Below are 25,933 nucleotides of genomic sequence, written 5' to 3' on the forward strand. Positions count from 1 at the left end.
CTTTTCCTGCTCGGGGGGGGGAGGGGGCAAAACCAGGGGAGCGACAGCACTGGCTCAGGGCCAGCACACTGAAGCGGAGGTGGGGAAGGGGATTTTAAACCTGGCCATACCCCCTGCCAGCTCTCAGCTCCAGCAGGGCAAAGCCTGGCAGGGGCTGCTTCCCTTCCAGCCAGGCAGACCACAGCTAGGGTCTGGACCCAGGTTTTTTTTCTGCCCCCCTTTCCACTTCCCTAGCTGGAGCACTGATCACTGGTCCTAATGGCTGAGATCAGACTGGTGGGGCCAACCCTGATCTGCTGGAGCAGACAGCACAGCCCAGGCTGCAAGGCATCCTGGGATTCTAGGGGACTGAGTTAACTTGAACCAGGAAGGGGTCTGGGAAAATGGTTGGACTTAAATTGGTTCAGTCTGATACTATATCCAACCAGGCTTATCTTAAACCAGTTTTGGAGTGGTTTAAGCACACTGAACTTCTGTTGTGTTACAGATTTGAACTGGTTTCAGATCACTTAAACTGGATTATGTGTAACATCTATCTGTCCCTAAACCTTTTGCTTCTCTTGTTTGTCATGTAGGGGTGATTCTGGGAGCTTGTTCAGCCAGTATAGATGACCGGTTGTTTTGAAAATGAGTGTGATGTATATTCCTTGTTGTCATTTCACCTGTTCTGGTTTCTTGGCGCACACCCATTTTGTCACAACTTTACAGTGAATTTTCTTCAGTGCTAATGTTCAAGAAGCTTCTTGAGTTGAAGTTTTTGCTGTGCGTATACACAGGTACAATTTATATGAACTGCAGTAAAATGCATTTCACTCCTTGTGTATGGCACTTCTGCACTGTCCTTTTTTTAAAGGCATAATGTTAATGATTTTTTGTTTGTTTTTTTTCCAATTTGGCAAGGGTTTTAAAATCAAGTTATTTGTTGACTTTTAATTACTCTTTCTGCAGACCTGTGTGTCTGTGCAAACAGGTCAGTAAGAGCTTGATATAGTGTACTTGAATTGAAACATGAGAACTACCAGATGAACCTCTTGCAAGTTGTGTTCTATTAACTAATCTAAAATGCCACAGTTTAGACTATGACTTAATGTCTTATGCAAAAAATAAAAGGGTAATCTTACAATGGTTGAATATGTGGGGTGTGGGGAAGACTGCTGTGTGCTGTTATACTTTGAAATGAAGGTAGTATAGCTGCCTTATGGCAGAGGCAATTAGGATGAATATCAGAATGGCCTCTGCTTGATTTTCTGGACAGTGAAGGTGGGTGAGAGGGACAGAAGAGGAAGAGTAAATTGGTATACTCCTGGTGTTGACTGTTCCAGGGGAGGACAGCAAGACTACCTGATGGTTTAATTCTCTATAGTGCTGAAGAGACTGGTGTGACTGCCTGCGATATCAAAAATTAGCATCAGGTGCTGATATCAGTCCATAAACTCAGTACTGGAATCAGTAGATCTGTTTTGTCAAGGGTGTTTGTACTGATACTAGGCTTCACTGCTAAAGCAGACTTTGTTCTACACAAAGCTAAGTAAACTGAGACGTCCAGCTCTCCTAGGTTTAGGTTTAGATGGATAGATTCACAGATGTCAACTACTAGTCAGATTTTTTTTAAACTAAAAAAGGGCTCTCAGCATGGCAGAAGAATCTCTCTAAATTTAAATTCATTCACAACCGATTCAATGACAGTGCATTACAGAGTAAGATTAAAAACTGCTGAGTTCTGTCATAGGTAGCAGGTGATTGAGAACTTGAGACTTCTGTCATGTATCCAAGTTTTTCCTACACGTATGCAATAGGATAGGGTACTAACAACATGTGACAGCTTCCTTGGATAGTAAAGATTTGTAATTCTACATTCATGAAGTGGGATCAAGACAAAGTCAAGGAAAACCTATTCTGAAAAACTATATTGAAGTCTTCTGTATAAGCTTATTTAAGCCATAACTTTTTTTTAAAGACTTATTAGAATGCTCCCAGCCCTGAGTAGTCTATAAAATGCCTGCCATTAAGATGCTTTCTTGACGTGGCAAGTTACATGCATCTACCTATATGTAGACGCCTAGCTATTCAGAGGGGAAACCCCAAGATAAGCTTCTGTGACAACTCGGTGTCATCAAATAAATCACTCTTGCATTGTAATTGAATGACAGGTCCAGTTACAAATCATCTCATTTCAACAAAATCCACAGGATTGTGCAAGGTTTTTAAATTCCAAGTTTTACTGAAAGTCAAGGCTCTCCATCTGTGTTCTCTTATGCTTTTGTTCAAAATAGTTTTGTGTTAATCCATATCTACTTTGGCCATCAGGGGCTACCTCTTTCTCCTAAGAATTGCACTTAAAGTTCTTGGCTTTATGACTTGCCCCTTCTTTTGAACTCACCAAGTAGTTCTGAGATCTCAAAGTCAACAAAGATATAGCTCTGTTGACTACCACTGTACATGAGGTTAATAAATTTGAACACAGAAATCCTTTATACTTTACAGGACTAAGGCAGTGCTGAGACTCCATCTTAAATTCTTCAGCAGGGTATCATCTCTTTTTACTAAGCTTTCAACTTGTCCATTACTCTGAAGCCCAGGCAACCTTTTCAGCATGCCTAGGAAATCTTCCTTACTAGGAGACCTGAGCTACAAGTGGCTATTCTACAGGCCATGTACTTATCCAACATTATATCCTAGAGAGGGAGACTAGGTCAGATTTTTTTAAATCGGGAGAGCTGTTCTGCAATGACTGCTTGGTTAATCATAGCAAAGATTCTTCAGACCCTCTTCCCCTCATAACCTGGCTAGCCACTGTTAATGAGTTTCATGTGGCTAAAGACTCTTAAAGACTGAATACATATGTTAAAAGAATTACAGTTCTAAATATTTTTTTGTCAGTGTGGAAGTTTCAGCCTAGCTTCTATCTGCATGCCTTAAGTACCCATCTTTAGTAGGATCCAGAATTAGCTAGAGAACAGGTTTGCTCTTGTTCATTCACTTGCATTCCCTTCCCCCTCTACACACATGCACCCCATTGAGTAAAAGAGGGATGAATACATGAGGCAAGGGCCTCAATGCAGTCTGGTGGTCTGAAGATCCTGATTTTTGCATGTGCATGAAGTCCATTTACCAGGGTCCACATGGACAAAACATTATGAAAACCCCAGTTACCTGTAAGCCTGGCAGCTGTTGTGTATTTCACTTTCTACTTATCCTTTCTATAAGATAGCAGGAACCTATTTTCTTTAGTTTTTTTTTATAGACTTGGGCTGGAAGGAACTTCACAAGATCATCAGTTCAGCCTCAGTGTTCAACATTTCTCCTGTCTTAACCCATCTTACTTGTAGTAAGGAGGAAAAACTAACTTTAGTTTAAAAATCTCTCTACATAAAGCTTGAAAAGGAAGCAAAGCTGTAAGATTAGAAACTTTTATATTCCAGTAGTGGATATGACAAAATGCATACTCTATAAAAGTAACAGTATTTCTCTAAATCTCTGAAAATGTTGCTATGACTTCTTAAATTTTGAATAGGGTAGAACTGTTGAACCTCTAGTAAATGTATAGGAATTAATCATTGTTAGTAATTGTAAGAACGAAACGTTATTTCCTTGATTCACTTAGTCTATTAAAACACACAATTAAATCCCGGAAAATTACAAATGTGGGTCATTAGCTCTGAGGCATAACTGGAGGGCATGTGTGCATGACAAATCTAGAGGTATTTAAATCTCTTGCTGTTAAAAATAGACTCAGTAAAGATGTCACTAAATGTAAAACAAATCTGTTGGTTGTAAAACGCAACTCCATCACTATGTAAAGTCTTATAGGCTTGTTGGCTGTTTGGAGCAGCATGACTGCCGGTAGTGGTTAGTAAATGGCTTCTCAAGGTATTTAGTATATTTTTTGGGGAAAAGCCATGTGTTTTCATACATGGAAAGTGCATCGTCAAGCAGATCATTTCTCTGTTTAATTATGTTATGGATTTTTTTTTCTTGTATGTTTAGGGGGATGCTCGAGGTCTTCTGGTTTCTGAAAATCTTAGCCCTGGCCAAAAATTGGACTTTTCAGACACAATGGTACAACAGAAATTGGATGAAATAAAGGATCGGATCAAACGGGAAATAAGGAAGGAACTGAAAATCAAGGAAGGAGCAGAGAATCTCCGGAAGGTCACAACAGATAAAAAAAACTTGGCATATGTGGACAATATGTTGAAAAAATCAAATAAGAAGTTGGAAGAATTGCACCATAAGTTACAGGAGTTAAATGCGCACATTGTTGTAACAGATCCAGAAGATGTAACAGGTACAGTACTTTAAAAGATACTGACTGTTTTTTTTGTAGCTCTAGATGTTTCGCATGCTTTTCTGTCATCTATGTAAAGAGGTAGAAAAAATTCCTCTTTGGAAACAATTACCTGTAGCTTTTTAAATTAGTATTCATGTACATTTACATGCTTTCATTCAGTTTTATGTTTCTTGGTAAGTTCTAAATTGTAGCTTGCAAATGACTGGTATTCTACCGAGCAGTAGCTGATGGTCAGGAGCCTGTTGAATAGTCGCCTATTTCTGGTATTTTCCTTCCAGTTGCTACATTGCTTGAGAGAATGCCCAGCTTATTTAAATTGTCCTATTGGTGCTCTAACATGTAAGCAAATACGGTGGAAGACATACGACCAAATCTAGAGACAAGTGGTTCTTGAGAAGCAAGACTGCTGCTATTACAATTGATATGATGAAAGCGTTTAAGAACCCCTCTGCCTGAACAGTTTGAAACATAAAATAATATATTTTAATCAGTGTATTTGCTCTCACTCTAATTTTGTCTGGCTTATAGTAAAAAAAAAAAAAAAGGTTCCGTAGCATAACCATTTGATAAGTCTTAAAGATTTTTCCACACCCAGAGCAACTGCCAGAGCAACAAGACTAATGGATTTCTCTTCTACCTGCATGTTTTGGCTTACTCCCCTCAGTGCTGTGGCTTTTAATTTCCTTCCTTCCTTCCACTGTTGCATAATAAGTTCCTGAAGATATCTGCTCATATTTGTCTCCGCAAAAGAGAATTTATTTTAACTTCAGTTAATATTTTGTTCTTTAGCTTGTATTGTATCAGTTGTTCCTATGGAACCTATACATTATGAAACACCATATTCTGTTAATAATCTTACTTAATTCTTAAAAGTTGTAGAATCTTCTGCAGAAGATTCTTTTGAGAGAGCTTTTAAAAAAGAGGTTTTCCTCACTTTAAATGCAGTAAAGGAAAAACATCATACTACCCATATGTCTTGTCTTTTTGAAAGTTTAAGGATCTGTTGCAGTGATATGGATGAACACTGGCAAGATGGTATGATGAGCTAATGTTAAAATGCTAACTTTAATTTTAAACCTAAAAGGTTGGCAAGTATCTGTCCATGACAAAAACAGATTGGTAACATAGATTTGAGAAACTTGGGGCAATGGGTAAACAACTGATGTGCAAGGGGATATGATGTAGGTTGCCCAGTAGTTCTTTAATTTTTTTTTGTGCATCGAGAGGGCTGTCCTATGCTCTCCTGGAATAAAGCTGGGGTTGGCAGCCTACAGCCTGTAAAGAAATTGAATTTGGCCTGCAGCAGCTCAGGGGAATCAGCATCATGCTTCAGTTGTGGCAGTCAAGGAGGCAACCTCAGGGTCCTGTTGTAACTGTCTCAGGGGAGGCCCTGAAATATAGTCTACTGCCCCCGATGGTCAGTCCTGGCTTCTGGCCCTTTCTTTGTCCCGAGATGCCTACCCATCTTGCTTGCCACAACTTGTTAGTGTTGAAATTAGGGAATAGGCCAGGGATTGGCAAAATACCATCTGTGGGCCAATCTGGTCTGTCAACTGATCTTAAAGCTGCCCCACGAGGGGGGGGGGCACTCACCCACACTCCCTCCTGTTCCCACTGGCCCTGTCCAGTATGTACAGTTTCCTGGCAGGGCTGCTCCCAGTGTGGTTGCAGCTACCTAAGTGCTCTTCAGCTCATGGCTCCTTCTCCTTCTGCCCCTGTTGTGCTGCTCTGGGGGGCAGGAGGGAAGATTGCTAGGGCAGGAGCTGCCCCTCTGTAGTGGGGCTCCAGCTTCTGGCCATCTTCTGCCTACTCTGTCCACCTGGCACAATGAGCAGCCACCTGTGGGTGGAAGATAGCCAGGAACTGGAGCTCCACACTGAGTCAGGAGCTGCCTGGCTGCAGCTGCTTCCCACAGGAATAGCATAGCAGGGGCAAGAGGAGGAGCTGTGCAGTACCTCAGTGGCTGCATCTGCACCAGGAGCAGCCCTGCCAAGAAGCTGTGTACACTGGCTGAGGCCAACAGGCACAGGAGGGAGTGCGGTGCAGGGTGCCCCAGGTGGGAGTGAGTGGGGCTTGGCCCCATGTGGAGAATTGTGGGGGTAGCCATGGGCCAGATTGGGGGCTGTGAACCTGGAGGGGGAGGGGGTAACTGCACCTGCACTGCCCCCCCTCCTCCCACCCTGGCCAGTTCCCAGGACTTGGCATCCACGCACACCACACCCCCTCCCCCCAATATACAAGAGTAAGACCATTTTGAGCTATTATACAATCATTTCTATATGCAAAAAACACAAATAAGGACAAGAAATATTTTGAAACTTTAAATTGTGCTTTAGTAGATGTCTGTTTGGTTTTTCTGGGGTTTTTTTTAAGTATACGATTTGGTTTTTACCTATAACAACATTGTTAAAATGGTATCTTCTAAAAGATGTATGCAGCCCTTGACAGCTCACAAAAACTTAAGTGACCTGCCAGCCAAAATAATTGCCTACCCTGAAATAGGCCTTCAGTCCTCCTAAGAGAGGAGCAACTTCCAAGTACCTTTCTGTACAAGTTTCCCTCGATTTTTGTGTGGTAGGTGTGTTCCCAGGGACCAGTGCATAAATTACACTCGCATACAGTGAACCACTGTGGGAACACATCCCCATCCATTTCATTGTAAACTGGGTTCACTTTATGCGATTTATGCGCTGTTCTGTGAGAACGCATCTGCCACATAAATCAGTGGGAGGGAGTGAGGCTGGGGCTAGGGAAGGAGCAGGGAGAGGGCATGGTACAGCCCAGCAGCTGCAAGCAGGGGTGGCACTGGGCTCTTCACCGCACTTGGGGTAGGCAGCAGCCCCTGCTGAAGCAGTCGCAGGAGTGGCCAATGCCAGTTGCCTTTTAGCTACTGGGCTGCACCATGCCCCAAACCCCCTGGCACAGTGCAGCCCAGCGGCTGCAAGCAGGGAACACCTGCTGCTCCCAGGGCTGCAGCAGGGGTAGACAGCAGCCTGCAGTGGGACAAGAGCCAGCTGGGGCCAGTGGTGGCACCAGTCTTTTTGCAGTGCTCAGCAGTGGCACTGAGAGGGCAGGTTGTGCAGGGAGCTACAGCAGCAAACTTTGGAGTGGCAGCAGCCTCCCTCCCATCACTGCAGCCCACCGAGAGTGCCAGGAACAGCCTGGTGCCACTGCCGGCCCCAGGCTGCTCTCGTCCTGCTGCAGCGCTGGGAGCGGCGGACACCACCTACTTGCAGCTGCTGGGCTATGCCATGCTGGGAGGTTCAGGGCACAGTGCCCCAGGAGAAGTGGAACCCTGGGGGGTTTAAGCCTTGGCACAGCCCAGCAACTGCAAGCTGCTGGCATCAACCACTCCCAGAGCATCTGCAGTGAGTGGAGCCTTGGCCCCACGGCCCTTTCCCCTCCCCTCACGATCTCACAGACTACCTGCTTGGGGGAGGGAGGACTGCGCCTATGCCAATTGCATAACAGCAGATTTACATCTCGTATAACAAATTTCAAGTATAAAAAGGCTTATTGCATAAGAGCAAACTTGCATAAATCAAGGGAAACCTGTATTGCAGACCCGGGCACACCTTAGCCCTGTCTCCTATGTCCCTGCTACTAGGGTATAAATTGATCAGTAAGGTCTCTAGACTTTGTTATAGGCAACCCATTGCCACAAGCAGCAATGTGCTTCAGGTAGAGGTGGTCCACCCATGTCAGAAAAGTTACATTGCCAATTTGGCAAGTAGTGCATGTAGCTGCCATATTAAAATCCAAGATGGCTGCTGTGAATTCAGTTTAGTTCAGATTTCAGCCCCCACTAGGGCTAGAAAATTAATTCTAATTTTCAGTTGTTGTAATGCTTTCATTGTGGTAGCCATATTGAAAGCATTCTCTCAGGCTAGCCTTTTTTTAAATTTTAGAATGTAGGTTAGTTGGGTGTTTAATAATACATAACCTAATGGCAATGAAATGCACAGACATATGTTCAACTCCAAAGCAATAGGAGAATGTAATGGTCTAATCCAATGGTAATATAATGGTAATACAACAGTATACATAACATTAATACAACAGGTAATTGCAGTTTTTCAGATTACAATTATGTAATCTCATTTCAGTTGTGTCCTTTGTCTTTTGTTATGATTGAAAGATGGTAAATCAAATGTTTGGGATCAATACAATAACACCTTGGGTAAGGTGACCTCTTGTTGCAGTTCAGTACCCATTGTGGTCTAGCTGATTCATTGCATGTTATACTTACTATACCATTGGCAATTTTGCAAACCTTGTTGTTGCCTGGTCTGTTGAAAATGTTTACAAATGGGAGACTAGTTCTCTTGACCCTGGATCCTCCTTCCACAAACTAGCATATGTTGTAGGAGCAAAGTTTGCTAAATTCTTCATACATTCAAGATCTACTGGACCCTGTCTCATGTAATTGGTATGATGCATTTCTTCAAAGGCACATAAATGCTCAAGCCAGTTTCCTTCATGCTCAGCCCTGATGAAGCACTAAGAGTATTGATTTACTTCCAAATAGTTCATCCAGTACTTGAACGTACCTCGATGGCATTGTTGTTCCATAATTCTTGAAGTAGTGCCAGTCACTGGCAGATGCACTAATAGATCTTCACCAGATTCCTTCCCACTTGGCAGTTGTCATTTCTGAATGCAACACCTATACTATTGGAAAGTTTGGTCAATGACATCGTAATCTAATTCTTTGTATGAACTGGACGATCACACAATTAATTCATTTATCAAAATATACCATATTGCTTTGAATGTTATCTTGTGCTCTGATAGCATAGCTGTACAGATTTGCTTTCATTTTATGTTGGTGGTGGCGTTTTCTGAAAATAATCCACTCTAACAATCTTTATGAAGTGGTGAAGTGCTGACCATTTGCTCTTAGCTAAGCCATGATGATATGGAAGCCTCCTTTGCTCTCTTCTGGCTGAGCCCAAAGAAGTTATTTTGCTTTGAAATACAGTGCTTGATCAACTGTTACGATTGTGCTGCTGCCCCAGGTGTCCTACAGTTGTTTTACATTACAACACCATTTGGACTGTCATGCACTTGGGTGCGTGTGCAGGCAGTATAGGACAAAACCCAACAATCGATAGTGGTGAAGTATCATCAGAAAGAAACTGGTTAAATGCTGTCCACCCTGGTATGGCAATGTTCTCCTGGTTGTTGGCTGATTATTCTACCCAGTATGCACAGTAGGTTTGCTGACATGCGTTGAACAGTTGTATTGTTTAGCTTTTCATTCATGTTGGTACCCATACTGTGGACAGCTGGTTTCATTGTCTTGTTACAGGTCATCATAGTTGGAATTACTGTGTTAAATTCAGGTGGTACATCTTTCAATGTTCTTTTCTTTCCTATTACGCCAATACTTTCTTCAAGCTAGGCTGGTTTCAATGGTCCTCTTTGTAATGCAACACAAATTGTAGCATTACAGTGTTTTGTTTTCTGTCCAGCGTCTCCTCCCAAGATATCAATGTTGTCTGGTTTGAAAATGGAACAAAAGGGCCATAACAAGATTCCTTGGGATAACTCCATTCTTCCCAAAATTCCTTTCCATTTTTCTCAGCAGCAGTGGTTTTGATGTAATAAACTGTGTATGCTGCATCCAGCACTATGGAGACTTTTTACCAGATTCTTAGATCTAGTTGCAAGATGCATCAGCAAGCCTAACTAAACATGTTTTGGCATAAACTTTTTTTGCTTCATGATCGCAGGTAAACCAAATCCTGAGATTTTAGACAGATGTACTGAATACATTCTCATCTTGTGCATGACTTTCAACATCCAAGTTGTCATTTGTCATCTCCCAGAATCCAAATGGATCAATGTGTAAATGCTATCAGGAACATATTTTTTGGCTTGCTCTCCATTCAATTTGCTGTATCCCTTCATGTTGGCTATAACTTTCAAGTCTGCTTTGATTTTGAGAGCAGCATAGCACAAGTTGTGTGTGTCTAAAATGCAGGTCAGTTCCTCTTCATTTATGTGCAAAGTTACAAGTGCTTGAACAACTTTTACCAGTTGTCCCTGGATGGAAGACAAGGAGTAGATTTGCATTTCTTTGGTGCTGAAAATGAATGTCTGTCTTCTAGTAAAGTCTGAAGTTCTTGCTTCGTTTGCTTCAGCGTGGTCAGAGGTTGTTCACCACCTTTTGTCTTCTACTAAATTGCAACATCTTTCAGGTGCATCTTACAGACTGTACACATTTTTCATGCAAAACTGGCATCTAGTTCATTAATCACTTGATGCAATGCTTTCGCTTCAGAAGAAAGAATAACTTTATTGTGAAATCTCCACGTAAGAACAGGAACAAGAGACTTGTTGCTTCCATTGTTCTGCTGCCTGCATTCAGGATGGTAACATGCTCTTTGACACCAATTCAGCAACACAACACTTCATTCTTCTGTCAGCTTGCGTATTGCATTGGCTGATTCAAACGACAACACTTTACTCAATCTCTTCTTAAAATGTTTCTGGCAGGATATGTACATCCTCCAGTGAACTGCTGGAGTAGATGTCCTAGGGTGTTCTTCACTTGATGGTGGTAGCATTTCCCTTTCTTCTTCTACCTTGTGTGACTTAAGTCTCTCAGTATGTCCTTTGTGTGTAAACTGTAGTAAGAATGGTGCCAGTTGAGTCTTTTGTAATGCTGCAGCACAGGATAAACACAATGTAATAGTCTGTCAAGAATACTGCCAGCAACGGTCCTACATTCAGTGAGTGACTCATTTATTCTTGCAATTCCAGCAGGTGTACTTTAGCTAAACATTAACTGGAAACCTACTTTGAGACATGGTGCATGATCTAGATTCCAAGTCAGACACCTCTTGTGCTTTGCTGGACTCAGTGATGCTTTTGACTCCATTGTAACATTTGCTTAAGGGCAATAAGGGGGAGTCTCTTGTTGACTACCAACATGAGAACCTCATGGAGATAATCTGAAACTAAACAGAGTTGATGCAGCAATTTTGCAAACCTCTTTTTTTATTCATTATTAGGTATTTGAATGTAAATTCACAGCAGGCATCTTAAAATCCAATATGGCTACCACAACAAAAATGTTAAGATTGGTCATCTTGGTTCATAGTGTTGATTTTCATTGTTATAATTAATTTTCTAACCCTAGTGGGGGCTGAAATATCAACCAAAATGTGAATTCATGGCAGACATCTTAGATTCCAATATGGTGGCTACCTGCAGTACTTGCCAGATACAAAAATCATGTTGCCAGACACAGGTGGACCACCTCTACCTGAAATGCATACTGCTGTTGCTTGTGAAATGCCTATGGGATGACACCTTTTTACCCTTTTTTAACTCTACTATGTGGGCTCTGGCCCCAGTCAGCAGTTCAGTGAGGTAAAATCTTCTAGTCTGGTTTCTTAAGTAGGTCAGAACAAAATAGCCCAAGTCAGGTTGGGGTGAGCAGCTGGCCTAGTTATCTTGATATTGACTCTCCCTCTTGGCCTATGCATAAATTTGCATCTCCTCCCAGTCCTGCATTCGGTCCCAGTGAGCTTGGCTGCACTGCAGTCATTTTCAGATAAGTTGCCTTTTTCTGGTGGTTCTCTGCCTTTTTCCCCCTAGTCCCACTGGCTACCTCTACCATAGCCCTCCTGGGCCTACTTACAGTCTCCAACTCCCAGGACTGTTTCCATCAGTACCCTATCACAGAGCTCTTGCCTCCAGCTCTGTTTTACCTCTGCTAGGTTTATATGCCCAAGGGTTGGTCTGTCAGCAGCTCATCCTGTAAAGGCATAATGCCTACTTTTTTAATTTGTCCTGTTCTTATAGAGAATCGGAGCAAGTCCTCTGTTGCACTTAACAGCTGCCTTTTTCTGTTTATCCTTTTGGTAGCTTCTGACCAGTGTGTGTGGTGGTGGCAGGATGTAGGGGAAGTCTGGGGTGGTAGCTGCGCTGCAAGCAACAGCTCAGTGGCAAAAAAAGTTGCCAACCCATGAAATAAATGCTCTTTGGTGTTTTCATGAGTGGCCATGCTCATCCTGGCAGCTCTTAAAAGCAGTGTTATGTAAGGGTCACTGCCCACCTCAAAACTCTTAGGCATCCCAGACTGTTTAAAGACTCTCCCTTCCAATAAATAATACTATTTTAATACATATGGGATTGTTACCCATATTGCAGAATCTTGGCAGCTACTGCAGCTTCTGTGATAACTCGGTTAGTGACTACAGAGGCATCCAGGGCTATAGCAGATCACTGAATGCTTATTTCCTTGCATCTTATAAGTTGTTGCTTTTCACTAACCTGTGCACCATGTACATTAAAAGGGGAGCAATTCCCCTCTCCCGCCTTTGTGATGTGTGGAGTCAGATATTTCCTGTTCTAAAGTAGTCTGTAGATTTGAAGGACAGTTCTCTGTGTTTTAATAGACAGGAGAATAAAACCTCTTAACTTGAGGGAAGATGGAAGATATAGTCTGAGCCTTCAGAAAATATTTTCACAGCCTTGAGTGATATCCTGTTATCCTGGGTCCACAGGCTCTTTGTAGATCTGCACTGATGTTTATGGGGAGACACTAAACACGCTGACTTCTGGGTAGAATAGCTTCCTGGAATACGTTCTGCAGCCCTAATGAATTTAAAATAGCAAGAGTACTTCAAGTCAGGATTGGGGTTTTTTGTTTAAATGATCTAGGGAAGTACAGGGGTGTGATGCATTACATAGAGCTGGAGTGGAAGCTTAGAGACCCATTAGGGTTTTTTCCTCTGGATTTACCTCTAACATGTTAATAATAATTTGGGAAAATCATTTAACTTTTGCCTATCTTTTTCGAGTCTGTGAAATAGGTATAAAAGCAACCCTTGTAAAGTACTCAACGCTCACAAATAGTGTGCTATGTAAGTGTTATTGTGCCACAGTAATTACTGCAAATAGCATTACCCTTATGAACTTAAACTGCTTGCTTAAGTGCTGTGTTTTATAAGAGCAGTACTTGCTATATCCCCTTTGTTAATAAAACCTGCACGCACACTTGTTTTGGTGTTGATTTGGCTATGGCAACAGTGCTCCTTCTTTTAATACTGTAGGAAACTATTTTCAGCAGCCATTTCAAGAAGAAAGCTGGTATTAAACATCAGTCAAGTACTGCAGTTTGCTTTAAATGTTTAGCAGTGAGCTTGATGGTCAATGCAGTAGCTTCGCCAATGCTGAGGTAGTGGCTTTTCCCAGACCATAAAGGAAGCACTGTGTCTCTCCCCTGTATAATTGCTGGTGTCCCTAGCTTTATTCGAGAAGTGAGACTTTGTACCTAGACACTGCCATATCTTGCAGAATTAGCTGTATGGAGAAGCAGAGTTTCACAAGAGTTATTAACATGGTGTTAACTTAATACTCAAAAGAGAATTAGTCCACAGCAGTGCAGAATAAGTGGATTTATGTCTGGTGGCTATTAGTCCTGAAAAGAATTAATTCCAGTCTAAAATGGGGCTGTACTCTTTAAGTTTGGTGCCTTGTATAATAATAGCATCCCTAACCCTTCCCAAGCAGTCACTTTTCTTTTTGTTTTGAATTTGTCCAAAGACTAGCATTGTGTGATGGAGCATTGGTGGAGTTAAACTTTAAATATAACAATAATGCCTCTTATGCTGAACAAGCAGTTTTGCAGCAAGTGATGTTTTGTTACATATTTGTCTTGTTTTTCAGAACTGTCTGTATTCAGATACCTCAAAGGAAGTGGTACATCCCCTTGCAAAACACCTTTTGTAGGAAATAGTAGATATCATTAAGACTTAAGCATCTTCCTTTTCTTCCATCCTGCCCTCAGGCCTTAATGCATCACTTAGTATGTTTGCTGTAGGGAAACCAGTTTCACAAGATGGACCAGAAGGGTATGGTTATGGTGGAGAAAATGAAACGGAATACTTTTTGCTTCCTTCCCCCTCAAAAAAGACAAACCACCACACACAAGCTTTCACTGGGGGAAAAAGTAGATGTGGTATAGGAGAATATGGAAGTAGCAAGAAGTAGAGGGACAAAAGGAATTGCTTTGAGAAACATTAGTGTTTTAATAACTTCTGTGGTAGACCTCTAGTTTTTGTAAGAGAGATGTAAACCATATCAATAAGGGTACCGTTGATGCAACATGTTAACTATCCACACAGACAGTTTCATCCCCCACTCTTTTTAAATCCCCATCTCAAAAGCATCAAGGGTTAGTGTCAGAACTCTGCATAAAAGTAGCTTTTGCATAGCATCCAAAAACAGAACAAGTAGTCCTAGTAGCAGTGGCAATATTAAAGAACAGTAGATGTTCTGAGCTGAAAAATGACTGATAACTTTGTTATACTTGAAACTATAGCAAAACAAGGTTTGGCCATTCCATTGTCCTTGACCTTGCTGTTTACTCATGGAAAGAATACCAATATGACTAAAGGTCTATAATGAAAGTCCCAATGAGCTATTGCTGGAAAGACAGCAGCCTGCATTCCAGGAACTTCTATCAGGCATGACACTGAAGGAGCTAAATGCAATCAAATAATCCTAAATTAAACTTTAACTAGTTAAAGGGTGCTTGCTATTAATAGATTGGCTTAACAACATGCTATAGTCATCTGGGAACCTGAATTCAGGAGGCAGCTTGGATTCCCAGATTCTCATGCTGAGCTTATTGAGAAGCTAATGTACTTGTCTTCCAGGGAAGACAAAAGCACAGCATTTTCAGAAAGGCTTGAGTTGCTGCACTAATCAGTGTATTTTGGGTGGTGTTGGTTCAAGAAGACTTAAGGCAACAGCAACTGCAGTATTTGTAAGTACGATATAGACTCAGTCAAGCTGAAGATTCTTTCAACGGAATAAGGATCACTGTTGCATATTGTGATCAAAACATTTCAGACTGGGGGGAACAAAAAAACAAAACAAAGAAAACCCTACATAGCCCCAAAAACTGGTTTGAGATAAGAGTCATCACCAGGTATGACAGGGGGCCATGCTGGGCCCAATCACAATGTCAGCCTGCCTGCTGTCCACCCATGTAGGGTAGTCTGCCCTAGTTTTCCTGCCACACCTTGATATATCAAGATCCGATGGAAAAAAAAGTAGGCAGCCTCCTGCATTTAATTCCCTAATGCCAAGGGTACAATATACACCTCTGACCTCCCCTTCGTGTCCCATGTCTCTTATTCCCCCAACCCCATTGCTGGGCTGCACTCAGCCTCTGGCTCAACTTGGCCTCAGGTGCCCTTGGATATGCCAGGGCCACATGCCCCCACACTGGGTTTCTGGCCTCATTAGGCTCCTAGCTTGTCACTGGGTAGACTACGCCATCCCCTCACTGGGGCTGCAGGGCCTTATGTCCTGTAGACCTCTGGTGTCTTCTGATATGCCTGGACCCCACTCTTAGCCTACCACTTGCTCAGGCCTCAGGCATCTGTCAACCTACCTGGACCTTGCTCTTATTCAGGCCTCGCTCTTCAGGCACTGGGCCTCAGGCCCTCCTGGTCCCTTGCACAGATCTAGTACTTCTCTCAAGGTGTGCTCCCCTAGCCTTTCACCTCCAGTCACCCACAAGGCAGTAGGGGCTGAGGCTTTCCACTGCCCCATACTGCTTTTTACTAGGGAGGCAATGGTGTGGTACTTCCTGAGGACTACCCCACCATATTCTCCCCAGCAGGGTGTAGCTTTAGGTCATTCTTCAGGATGAGTGCAGGCCTACTTGTCCCAGTCTTATTCCCTCACTAAGCTCCTGGATGCTGCACCTGGGCTGCTCTCTCCCCTGGGCCTGCTATTGTAGCCTGTTTCATGGCTTCCTCTCACTGGTCCCATCTGACACCTGTATCAGATTCCTTCTGTCAGGAACGCGGACACCAGCCTCCATCATATCAGCATGATGACCGGCTATCCTCTTCAGCAGTGATGCATTCCCCACCCCTCAACTGGAAGAGCTGTCAGCCTGTTTTTGGCTGTGGCCCATCAGGGCTGCATAAAGCTACTAGCGCCCTGGCCTGTCCCTTGCAGTGGCTTTACTTACCCTTTGATCTTTTAGGCCTGGCCCCCTTGCTTTAACCAGCTGAGATTCCCTAGCATCAACATAGCTGCAGCAGATTCAGCAGGGGTCCCCTACCAGGCCCCACCATAAAGCTGTCCTTTCCTGCACTGGTCTGGTACCCTAGAGATCTTACATGAGGCAGCCCTTCACTCAACTGGGCTCATCTGTATCCATGGTCTCAGTCCTTGCCCATTCTAATCAGGGGCCTGCCTAGCCCCTGTGCAGGTCCACATCTCTAAACCCCTCTTACAAGGCTGGCCTTGTTCTCTCCCAGGCCCATAACTATTTCCTTGGGGCTTGAGACCTCCTGGGTCTCTAGGGACCATCTCCTTCCCCATAGCTCCTACCTGTGACAGCTGGTGTTCTAGAGAAAAGCAGCTCTTAAGCTAGGTGATGTTACTCCTACAGCAACTGCTAGCTCTGTTTCTCAGGGCCTGCACTTGTACTGAGGCTGCTCAGCCCAGCTCCAATCAGGTGGCTTCCTGGCTGTCATATGACTGCCTGATGGTCTCTGTGGTCACCTGCAGGCTCAAGCCCTTAAAGTGGCAAGCACCCAAAGGTGTGCTACCACACCAGGGATTCTGGTTTTCTCTGGAAAAAAACAAAACAACAACACAATATTCAGACTTAAAGTAATCCAAAATCCACATTTTTCATTATCAAAATGGAACACTGATAATTAATATATATTTCATTTTAATATATATTTCATTTTAATCACAGAAAAATGTGGATTTGGGGGTTGTTTTTTTTAATCTGGAAATTGGGGAGGGAGGTATTGTAGAAAACCAGGATCCCTAGTCATCACTGAATTAGAATATTGCCTTCTAACTTAATCTTAAAGAGTGTTGAGAGTTGTGTTCTTGAGAGCAGAAGACTAGAACTGCTTTGAAAAAACAGGTGCTTATCTGCATCTAAGTGTACTTTAGATTTAACCAAAAAACCCCTTGCATTTGTAAAAACATTTGTTCTAATATATACATAAAGTCTGTATGACAGACCTTCAGAGCTCACTGCACATGTACCACACGGCTGAGGGGGCAAGGGGATGGGAAAAAAAGTGTGGCTGAACTTCCCCTTGGATCCACTTATGTCCTAAACTAAAACACTTAACCCTACCTTCCCATGCATTCACATCAGACTTTTTGCTCTTCCTATTCCTTGCTGCCTGGGTACTAGGAAATGGTCAACAGACTAGCTGTCATTTCCAGTGCCTGGTCGCACACTGGCTCACCAAAAAGACCATGCACAGAAAAATTCTTCTCAGCCCTTATGTGCCAGGGGGTGGGGATGGAAGTTACTCATTGAAGGTGGACTCTCCAGATAGCACTTTCAGCACACTGAATACATGTGCACGCTGATTTTTCCAGCTTGTACCACAACTAGTTCTGGTTGGGATTTATGGAGAAAGCACAATCCCGCAACCCCAGAGCAACTGCCCTTGTGTGTTTTGAGTTCCTGCTTCCATGCATGGGAGTAATACAGCTTTTCAACCAAAGGACTACTAGATATTTAAAGATAAAACCAGGAAAAAAAACAACCCCACACCACCCACCCACTCTTATTTACCCATAAGAAAGCAAGCACACTTGATAACTAACATCTGGCATCATGTATTCCAGAGGAACAGTAAGGGTTTACATAACTTGAAAAAGGGTTTTACACTGGACCATGTTGACAACTGCAACTACAAGCAGCACCATAACCAACATTGAGGTGCTCTCTGCTCTATAAATGCCTATTTAGGTTATAAAAAGGTAGTTAGCCACATTAGTCTGAAGTCAGGCAAAAGGTAGGGTAAATTTGCACCTTATAGACTAAATCAGAAAGCTACATTGTAACCACTTAGGACATTAGCTGGCTCTTATTTATTTGTACAGTGCCTTAATAGGGCTCAATTCAACTGGGGCCACTTAGTCTTGACCACAATACAAGTAATAAATTAATTCACATAATTGATGACACTGGAATTTAAGCATGTGCTTAAAAGTTAAGTATGAAACACTTTGCTAAATTGGTTCTTTAGTAAATTAGATAGTTTACAGGTGAAGGAGATACGAGTTGGGATGAATACGAGAGGCTCTATCTTTTTACCTCTATGTCTGGCTGAACTGAATGCATTACATATATGAAATGAACGCTCCCCAGCTTACTCCTGTAGCTTTGGAACCCAGAGGGTGACTGCTGCTACTGCTTCCTCCCCTTGCTTGCCTAGCAGCCCCTCTCCCACAAACTTCTTTACCCGCTGCCAAATTTTGGTAGCAGGGGAAAAGGTGCGGAGGGCAAGCCTTGATTCTGGAGTCACACCAGTGCAGGCTTCAGCAGCAGCCATGCTAGTAGGTAAAGAGCTCACTGCTCTATGAAACCAAAGAGGGTGCAACTGCATCTGCTAGACCCACCCCTGGTCTGGGAGCAAGAGGTGCTGGAATAGGAAAGGGAAGAAAAAGCGGAGGCCAAGGACAGAAGTGCATGGCCATTAGAGCACCCTTCAGACTAGCAATGGGTCCAGGAATTGTCTTGACCCTTTTCTGCTGTCTAATATTTATCAACCCCACTAACAATCTGTTTTTCATTGCACTGTAGTAGTTGGTTGAAATTTGATGCTGTTTACTCGGTTTGAATAGTGCTGCGGATTTAAATGTCCCAACCTTGCTGATGACCTGTGGATCATGTAATGAAGACAGCCTGCATACAAAGAGCTAAATTATAGTCACACCAGCAACCTTTATACTGGTGTTTCCTAACTTTTGGAGTGCTTGACTTCGCAACCTCAGTGCTTTAATAAAAGGGAGTAGTGGTTTTGTACATTTTTTGTTTTTATAACTGGCTTTTAGTCTTTATTCTGAGAACCATAATTACCTCCACATGGATCATGAACAGGGTTATGATGTTTGGATCCACAACATAAGCCTTTCTTAAGCTAAACTGAGTAACTAGTAATTACTCAATTTTAATAACATAAAGTAAAGCTGGCAACTTGGAGGCTTGACTTTTATGGGGGGAGAGAGGTTGAGTGGATTTAGTAGGCAACAACTAGTTGAATGGGAAGACAAAGAGAAAGAAGAGGAGAGCATGTGGGATTATATGTAATTTAAGTCTGTTCCTAATTATCTTGAATCAGAGTAAACTAAAGGGTTTCCACACAGCCTTTGGCACCAATTTACACTAAAAAAAGTTTATACCAATGCAACTCTGTATGTAAACCAGGCCTATTGTGCTGCTTACACTGCACAGCTGCACCTGCTTTGTCTCTTGCTGCTGGGCTCCCTGGAGATGCAATCCTGCCAGCATGAGGAGAAGGATGGTTGTGGTGTGTAGGGCTCCTTCCTACTTCCTTTTTAGTGTCAGAGTTTTGCCAGATTCTCTGAGTGACGGAAGTTCTGTTGGCAGAGCTGCATCTGTACTGGGAGTTTTGCTGGCATAGCTGATTGGCTACAGGGTATGAAAAGATTACACCTGTAGGCAGTGTAGCTTTACCAGCAGAACTCTATAATACATAGAGGCCTAAACACAGAAGATGGGATGGACTGGGAAAGGACAAATAACTTGAAAGCTTTTTAAAAGGTTGTTGCTTCATGATTTGTGTGGTTTTTGTTTTTAATCTCTAATTGAGGGCAACAAGGATCAAGTGAGAATTTTGGATGGATTTGAATGAAGAGAGTAAAAAGCAAAGAAGGAAATGACCATGCCAAATCAGCATGTAGACTTGAGAGACTGCAGTCCATAAGAAGAAAGTTTTATAAAGAAAACTTGAGTAAAGCAGGTCAAATATCTGCGACTACTGCTGACATTACTTAGAAGGTTTTGCAGTACTGCAGTAGTGGAGTAAAACAGCAGTTTGAAAAGAGAACTTTTTTTTTTTAAAGTGAAGAGTTTGCAAATACAATACCTATAGGCATTTAAATAAACAAGGAAAAATCTCAAGAACTAGACTGAGCATCTTTTACTTCCAGGAAATTAACTAAAAACCTAAATAGTGATAAAATCAGATCAGTAGACTTGTCAGAACTCTATTTTTATTTTTTAAATAATCTTGATGGATAATAGCAATATTTACCTTTTTTAAGCATTTATTTCAGGCTTGTTTGGGGTGTTAAATTTTTTTTTATTTATAAAATTAGAGGTGTGGGAGGCAGACCCTTTAATAATGACAAACATAACTACTATAAGACTGCTGCCAGCAGAGTAGCAGAGCTGCCATCTGTCTGGGCTCTGCTCACCCTAGCTCCCTCCTCCACTTCGTCATTTCTCCTTCCTTTGTTTCCAGTCCCCTGGGGTTTTTGGGATTTGCGGTCCAAACTACAGTCAGCATGATTCTGTAGGACAGTTCCCCCTGTTGCTACACACTCAATCAGCCATTACTTTTCTTGCATCTCCTTTCTATGAATTTCAGTTATTAATGATGGAAATATTTTTTTTGTCAGTCTGTGAGTGTGTGGTGAAATAAATTGTTTATCGCTGTTTACCAGTTTTAAAAATCAAATCCTGCCAAAGCTAATGATAAGTAGCATCTCCCAGAGACAAGCCAATAGATAGCTAAGATAGCATCTCCTAAATTATTTACTTGCAAGCAGCTAACAAAATTATAAAAGTGATGTAGCAGGCAAAATTAACTTGGCTTTTGAGAAGATTTTTGGGTAAGGTCCCAGAGGGCTGTTAAGGAAAAAAAATAACGTGCTGCAGGTTAGAGGATGGTCGCCTGTTGGGGACTTAAATTAATGTTTAAGCAGGAGGGAGAACCGAATGCTGACTTTCTTTTTTCAGAACTCAGATTTATAGTTGCTGCCCCAGTGGTTGGAATATGGATGGGTGATTCACATACTTACCTGGAGAAGAAAGTGGAACTTGTTGATAATTGCAGAAATGACCCTAAGGGTGTGCAGGTCCTGGGGCATATCGGCCTGTGCTTGGGAGGGGGTGGGGAGTGGACAGAGTGCGAAGCCAGTGGAGTGGTAGTGCCCTTGGCACGTGCCAGTGGCGCTGTCTGCAGGGCCCCCCAAACTCCAATTTGTTCCCTCCCCAAGGGACGGCTCTGGATAATTGTATAGTTGGTTGACAAGCTACAACATACTCAGTTTAATATTAATCAAAAGGAATAGGGACCTAACAAAGTCCTATTTCCTAAAGAATCTTATCGTGTCGTTTCACAAATCTCTCCTCTTTCAGTAATATGATTAGTTGGCTATCTAGGCATATCTATTATGTTTATTTAGTTCTCCCAAATCAGGAATAGCTTATTTATATAAAAGTGTGTTATACCCATGTGTGCATGGCGTGGGGTAAGGTATTAGTATTTTTCTGTTTCTTAATCTTGCTGTAAACTGCATCTTTGGTATAGTGCACAGTAGATCTAGACCAGGGATACGCAACCCTTGGCCCAGGTGCCAAAGCATGGCATGCAAAGGCATTTTGGATGGTGGGGAAGGGGCTGGGGCTGTGCTGCCACAACAAGGATTGCGCCCCTTGCAGGCCCCCCCACCATCCACCCCAGCACACCAAAATCTTGTAAATTGAGATTGCGGGTGTTTTTGGCACTTTGCCAAAAAAAAAACATTGCCAATCCCAGATTTTGACTGTGGTAATTGCTGAGGAGTTAAATACACTTAAGATTTTTTTACATGTTACCCAGTACTATTAAATGTCATGATCCAAAAAAACTCCTCCTATGTTTTAACTTGAGGTAAAGCTTAAGAGCAAACCTACATTTTAATTATTCAGAACGTCATAGGGGACATCATTTTGTCTCTTTGGGGACAAAAATAAACCTGGATGCATAACTACTTGTGTTTTTGATCCTAGGAAGTGATTTTATATATTTTAGTCCGTAAGCAACAGCTCACTGAGCTTTTATATGGCTGTTTATGCTAAGGCATATTTGCAGTGTTGATTCAGAGGAACCCCAAAACAGATGGCTATAATATTAAAATAAGATATTTTGCCCTTTTTTGTTTCAAATTATATTTTAGAAAAGTGTGATTTACCTTGTATAACTTGTATTAATTTACAGATTGTCCCAGGACTCCAGATACTCCAAACAGTGATCCTCGTTTTTCCACTAACAACAGATTAATGGCCTTAAAAAAGCAATTGGATATAGAACTGAAGGTAAAGCAGGGAGCAGAGAACATGATACAGATGTATTCAAACGGTTCTTCAAAGGTAAGATTAACATTCAAATCACTGTGGATTTTCATCTTTTTTTGTATTTTAAAAACATTGGCAATTTAGTATAAACAGTAAAATAGAACATGGGTGTGACAGCATAATACATTTTCATCTCCAAGATTTTTGGGTTCATATCATCTGAGATGCTTTTGTAAAAGTAGATTTGTTTTATCAGTTCTGATCCCAGCCAGTTTAACCTGTATAACAAATCCATTTTACTAAATTCAGCCTACCTAGTAATCTTTGATCATGTGTAATTCCCTGAGAAGGAAAACGTGGTGTGAAAGAGTATATTTTTGTATTTGTTTTGCCAAGATTAAAAAATAAAGCCTTAGTGTTCATGGCAGTTAAACAGAGGGTGTTACTGCCCTCTGTATCCCTGAAAGGCATGCATCTGGTTTTAACAGTAATAGGTTTTTAGACAAAAACAGATTTCAACCTGCTCTTCTCATTTTATAGACATGCTGCCAGGTTATTCTGAATCTACAACTATTCTGCATACATACCAAGTGTATTGGCTCCTAATGGATTGTTCCGCAAAGTGTTCTAATACCGGGGGGGGGGGAATAGTGTTTAATTTAACTATGCTCCTAAAAAGATGGCATTTAAATGTATGCATCTTAAAAAACAAATGCATTTGACAGAATTGAGTTTTGAGATTATCATTATTGATTCAGCTTTTATTTTTATTACAATTTTTAAAATGTATTGTGTCTAGGATCAGAAATTATACAAGAAAAATGTATAGGCAACCTAGCTGTCTTCAATTTATGGCTGCATAATATGCAATTTAAAACAAGGTGTTCTGGAAAAGACCATTAAGCAATCCATTCAGAGTACCAGCCAAGGTGGTGGTTTGTTGAGTTGGGTTTTTCTATTTTTTTCAAACCACATATATATTAGTTTATGGATATAGAGAAGTTTTCAGTACGTAAATGAGAAAAAAGACTGCATCTACATCCACTCTTCTGTGTTACATAAAAACCTTTAACCTATATGATTTTGTCCTTAATACTGGGAGTGGATTGAATGGTACAGTGGCTCAAAAAAGTATATTGAACCTACAGAAAGGGAAGTGAAAAGACAAAACTATAAAATAATTAATGGTAAGAAAAAATAGATCATGTGCTTCTGTTATCTTTCATAATGCAAGAACATGGGATTGGTTTCAATCCTGAAAACACAAAGGTCTTGCATTTCCAACACCTTTTTTTTAGTATTAATTATAACAACTCTGGATATCCATGCAATCCACAGATGCTGAAATTAGTTAAGTGACCTAAATAGGTGTTGTTTGAAAGTCAGGTTTGAGTTTTGACACCTGGCTGTTCCCATTGATCAGTCTCTTGGAATTATGATGAGACGTTGATGAGGAGAATGGGAGGATCAGATCATGACCTGCCTCCTGTATGGTTTCTTGCAACTTCTAAAACAGCAGGTACAAATGATTGTCTGAGGTTGCTGAAATACATTCTTAAAATAACAGCATTGGAAGGGATGTTGAGGGTAATCTAGTCTAACCTCCCGCACAGATGGCTTATGTGCTATTTCTCACCCATCCTAAAAGGACTAGATTTGTAGATGACCTACAAATGTCATTTGTTATGACAGTTCCTGTGACTCTGACATTTCTAATTGTAACTGACTGATACTTTGGTGATTACAGTTTGGACAATTGGGTGCTTTAGATTTGGTTTAGGGATAAATGAGGTAGATGGTGGTGGAGTAGTAGTAGTTCAGGTGTCCCTTCTGGAATAAAATCTATTCAACCAAACTTCATCCATTATCTTACATTGTTCCTGGTTTCTGGGTAATGCACATCGGTCTGTGGTCACCAGATTAATGTTGCTTAAAATGATCCCGTGCACATGCACATGGTTCATTAGCAGAAATGTACGTGGGTATCTTTTTACATGCATCTCTAACCCGTCCTCAGCAGATCATAAAACACTTATTTTTAGGGCAAGGTTTACATGACATGGTTAATATAGGTTTCTTTTTATTTGATACTGCAGCCACATAATAAATTTGGACTTTGTTACCAAAATAAAGTATCAGTACGCTTTATCATAAAGAACCTATATTTTACTTTTCTGGTAAACTTGTTTAAAAAAAACGTAGCTTACTGACAGTCAAAATGTGTAAAAATTTCAACTACACTTTTCTCGTATATCTTTCTCCCTCTTCAGATTGTTTCCATTTTTTTCAAATGGAATAAAGACATTGGAGGATTATGAAATGATAAAGGGGGCAAATAATTAATTATGTTTGTAATTGGAATGAACATCTAGGTTCACTGAAGAACATCTCTTTTTCTTTAAAACTTAAATTATTTTTGCAGTATTTTGATCTACTCTGAAAATAGACTGTGGCTGTGAAGACTGCTGAGTACTGAGAGCTAATAGTTTAGCTGCTCAGAAATCATCCCCTTTCAGGCTACTCAACTGAGGCAAGTGGAGCATTAGCTGGATTGAGTGAATGGCAGGGGATGAAGAAAGATAAACTTTGGCTCCTTTTTGTAATTACAGATTCTAATTGTAATCAATTATTGGATCTTACTGACAGTTGGTAAATGTTTTTTGAATTAGCTCAGTTTACTGTACCTTTGTGGTGACTGGGTTAAGAGGAAGAAGTATAGAACACCAAAAAAATTTAAAAGAAAGCATAATCAGACCTTTTGAAGTCAACAAAATTGAAATGGCATACTCTTTCCATCCTTGTTTACTTCTCAGTAGTGACTATGAACTTTAAATCTAAACTGGTTGGGGTTTAAGATAAGGCTCATGCAACATTGGTACCTGAAAGTAAGTCCTCTGGTCTGGAGGAAAAGAAAAACTGGCCATCTAAATTTGCTCTTAGTAATTCAGTGGCTCTTTGAAAAAGCATTTCTGGCTCTCCATCCAGTTATGTACAAACTAGATAATTTCCTTCCATTTAAAGCATTGTCTCCCACCAACATTTGCTCCTTGTTTTTTTAACATAAAATAATCTTCTAGTAATAAGCCATGTCAACATATATTTAAACCTTCTAGTTCACTTTTTGGGAAGGCCCTCAAACTTGTGCACCAGCATTCTTGTGTACCCGTAACTTAATTGCCCACCCCTGGGCTAAAATATTTTGACTGGTGGGCCACTTAACGAGTTTTGGTGAGCTGTCAAGGGCTGTGCATATGCAATCTTTCAGAAAAGATCATTTTAGTAAATTATAGATTTAAATTGTATACTAAAATCAAACATCTACTGTAACATGTTTTAACTTTATCTGAAAACTTTTGTTTGATAACTTTCTGTTTTGTAATATATACAGAGTTGATTGCATAATAGCTCAAAACAGTCTTACTGTTGTATATTGGGGGGGAGGGCTGCCCACATCCTAGGTCCTGAAAGCTAATAGGAGGCATGTGCAGGACAGCTCACCTGGGTGGTGCAGGTGTGGTCCACTTCCAAATCTG

At 41.3% G+C, this 25,933-nt stretch overlaps 1 protein-coding gene across 1 annotated transcript in view; it reads left to right on the top strand.

Annotated features, from left to right (window-relative positions):
• PKN2 (protein kinase N2) overlaps positions 1 to 25,933 on the top strand; it is a 65,058-nt gene that overhangs the window by 5,148 nt on the left and 33,977 nt on the right. The window contains exons 2-3 of the mRNA XM_019528337.1: positions 3,988 to 4,288; positions 22,324 to 22,475. Of these exons, the coding sequence (XP_019383882.1) occupies positions 3,988 to 4,288; positions 22,324 to 22,475 (453 nt within the window). The remainder of the gene's footprint in view (positions 1 to 3,987; positions 4,289 to 22,323; positions 22,476 to 25,933) is intronic.

Source organism: Gavialis gangeticus, unplaced genomic scaffold (genome assembly GCF_001723915.1).
Source record: "Gavialis gangeticus isolate Ggan-Ray unplaced genomic scaffold, GavGan_comp1, whole genome shotgun sequence".
Classification (NCBI taxonomy): Eukaryota; Metazoa; Chordata; order Crocodylia; family Gavialidae; genus Gavialis; species Gavialis gangeticus.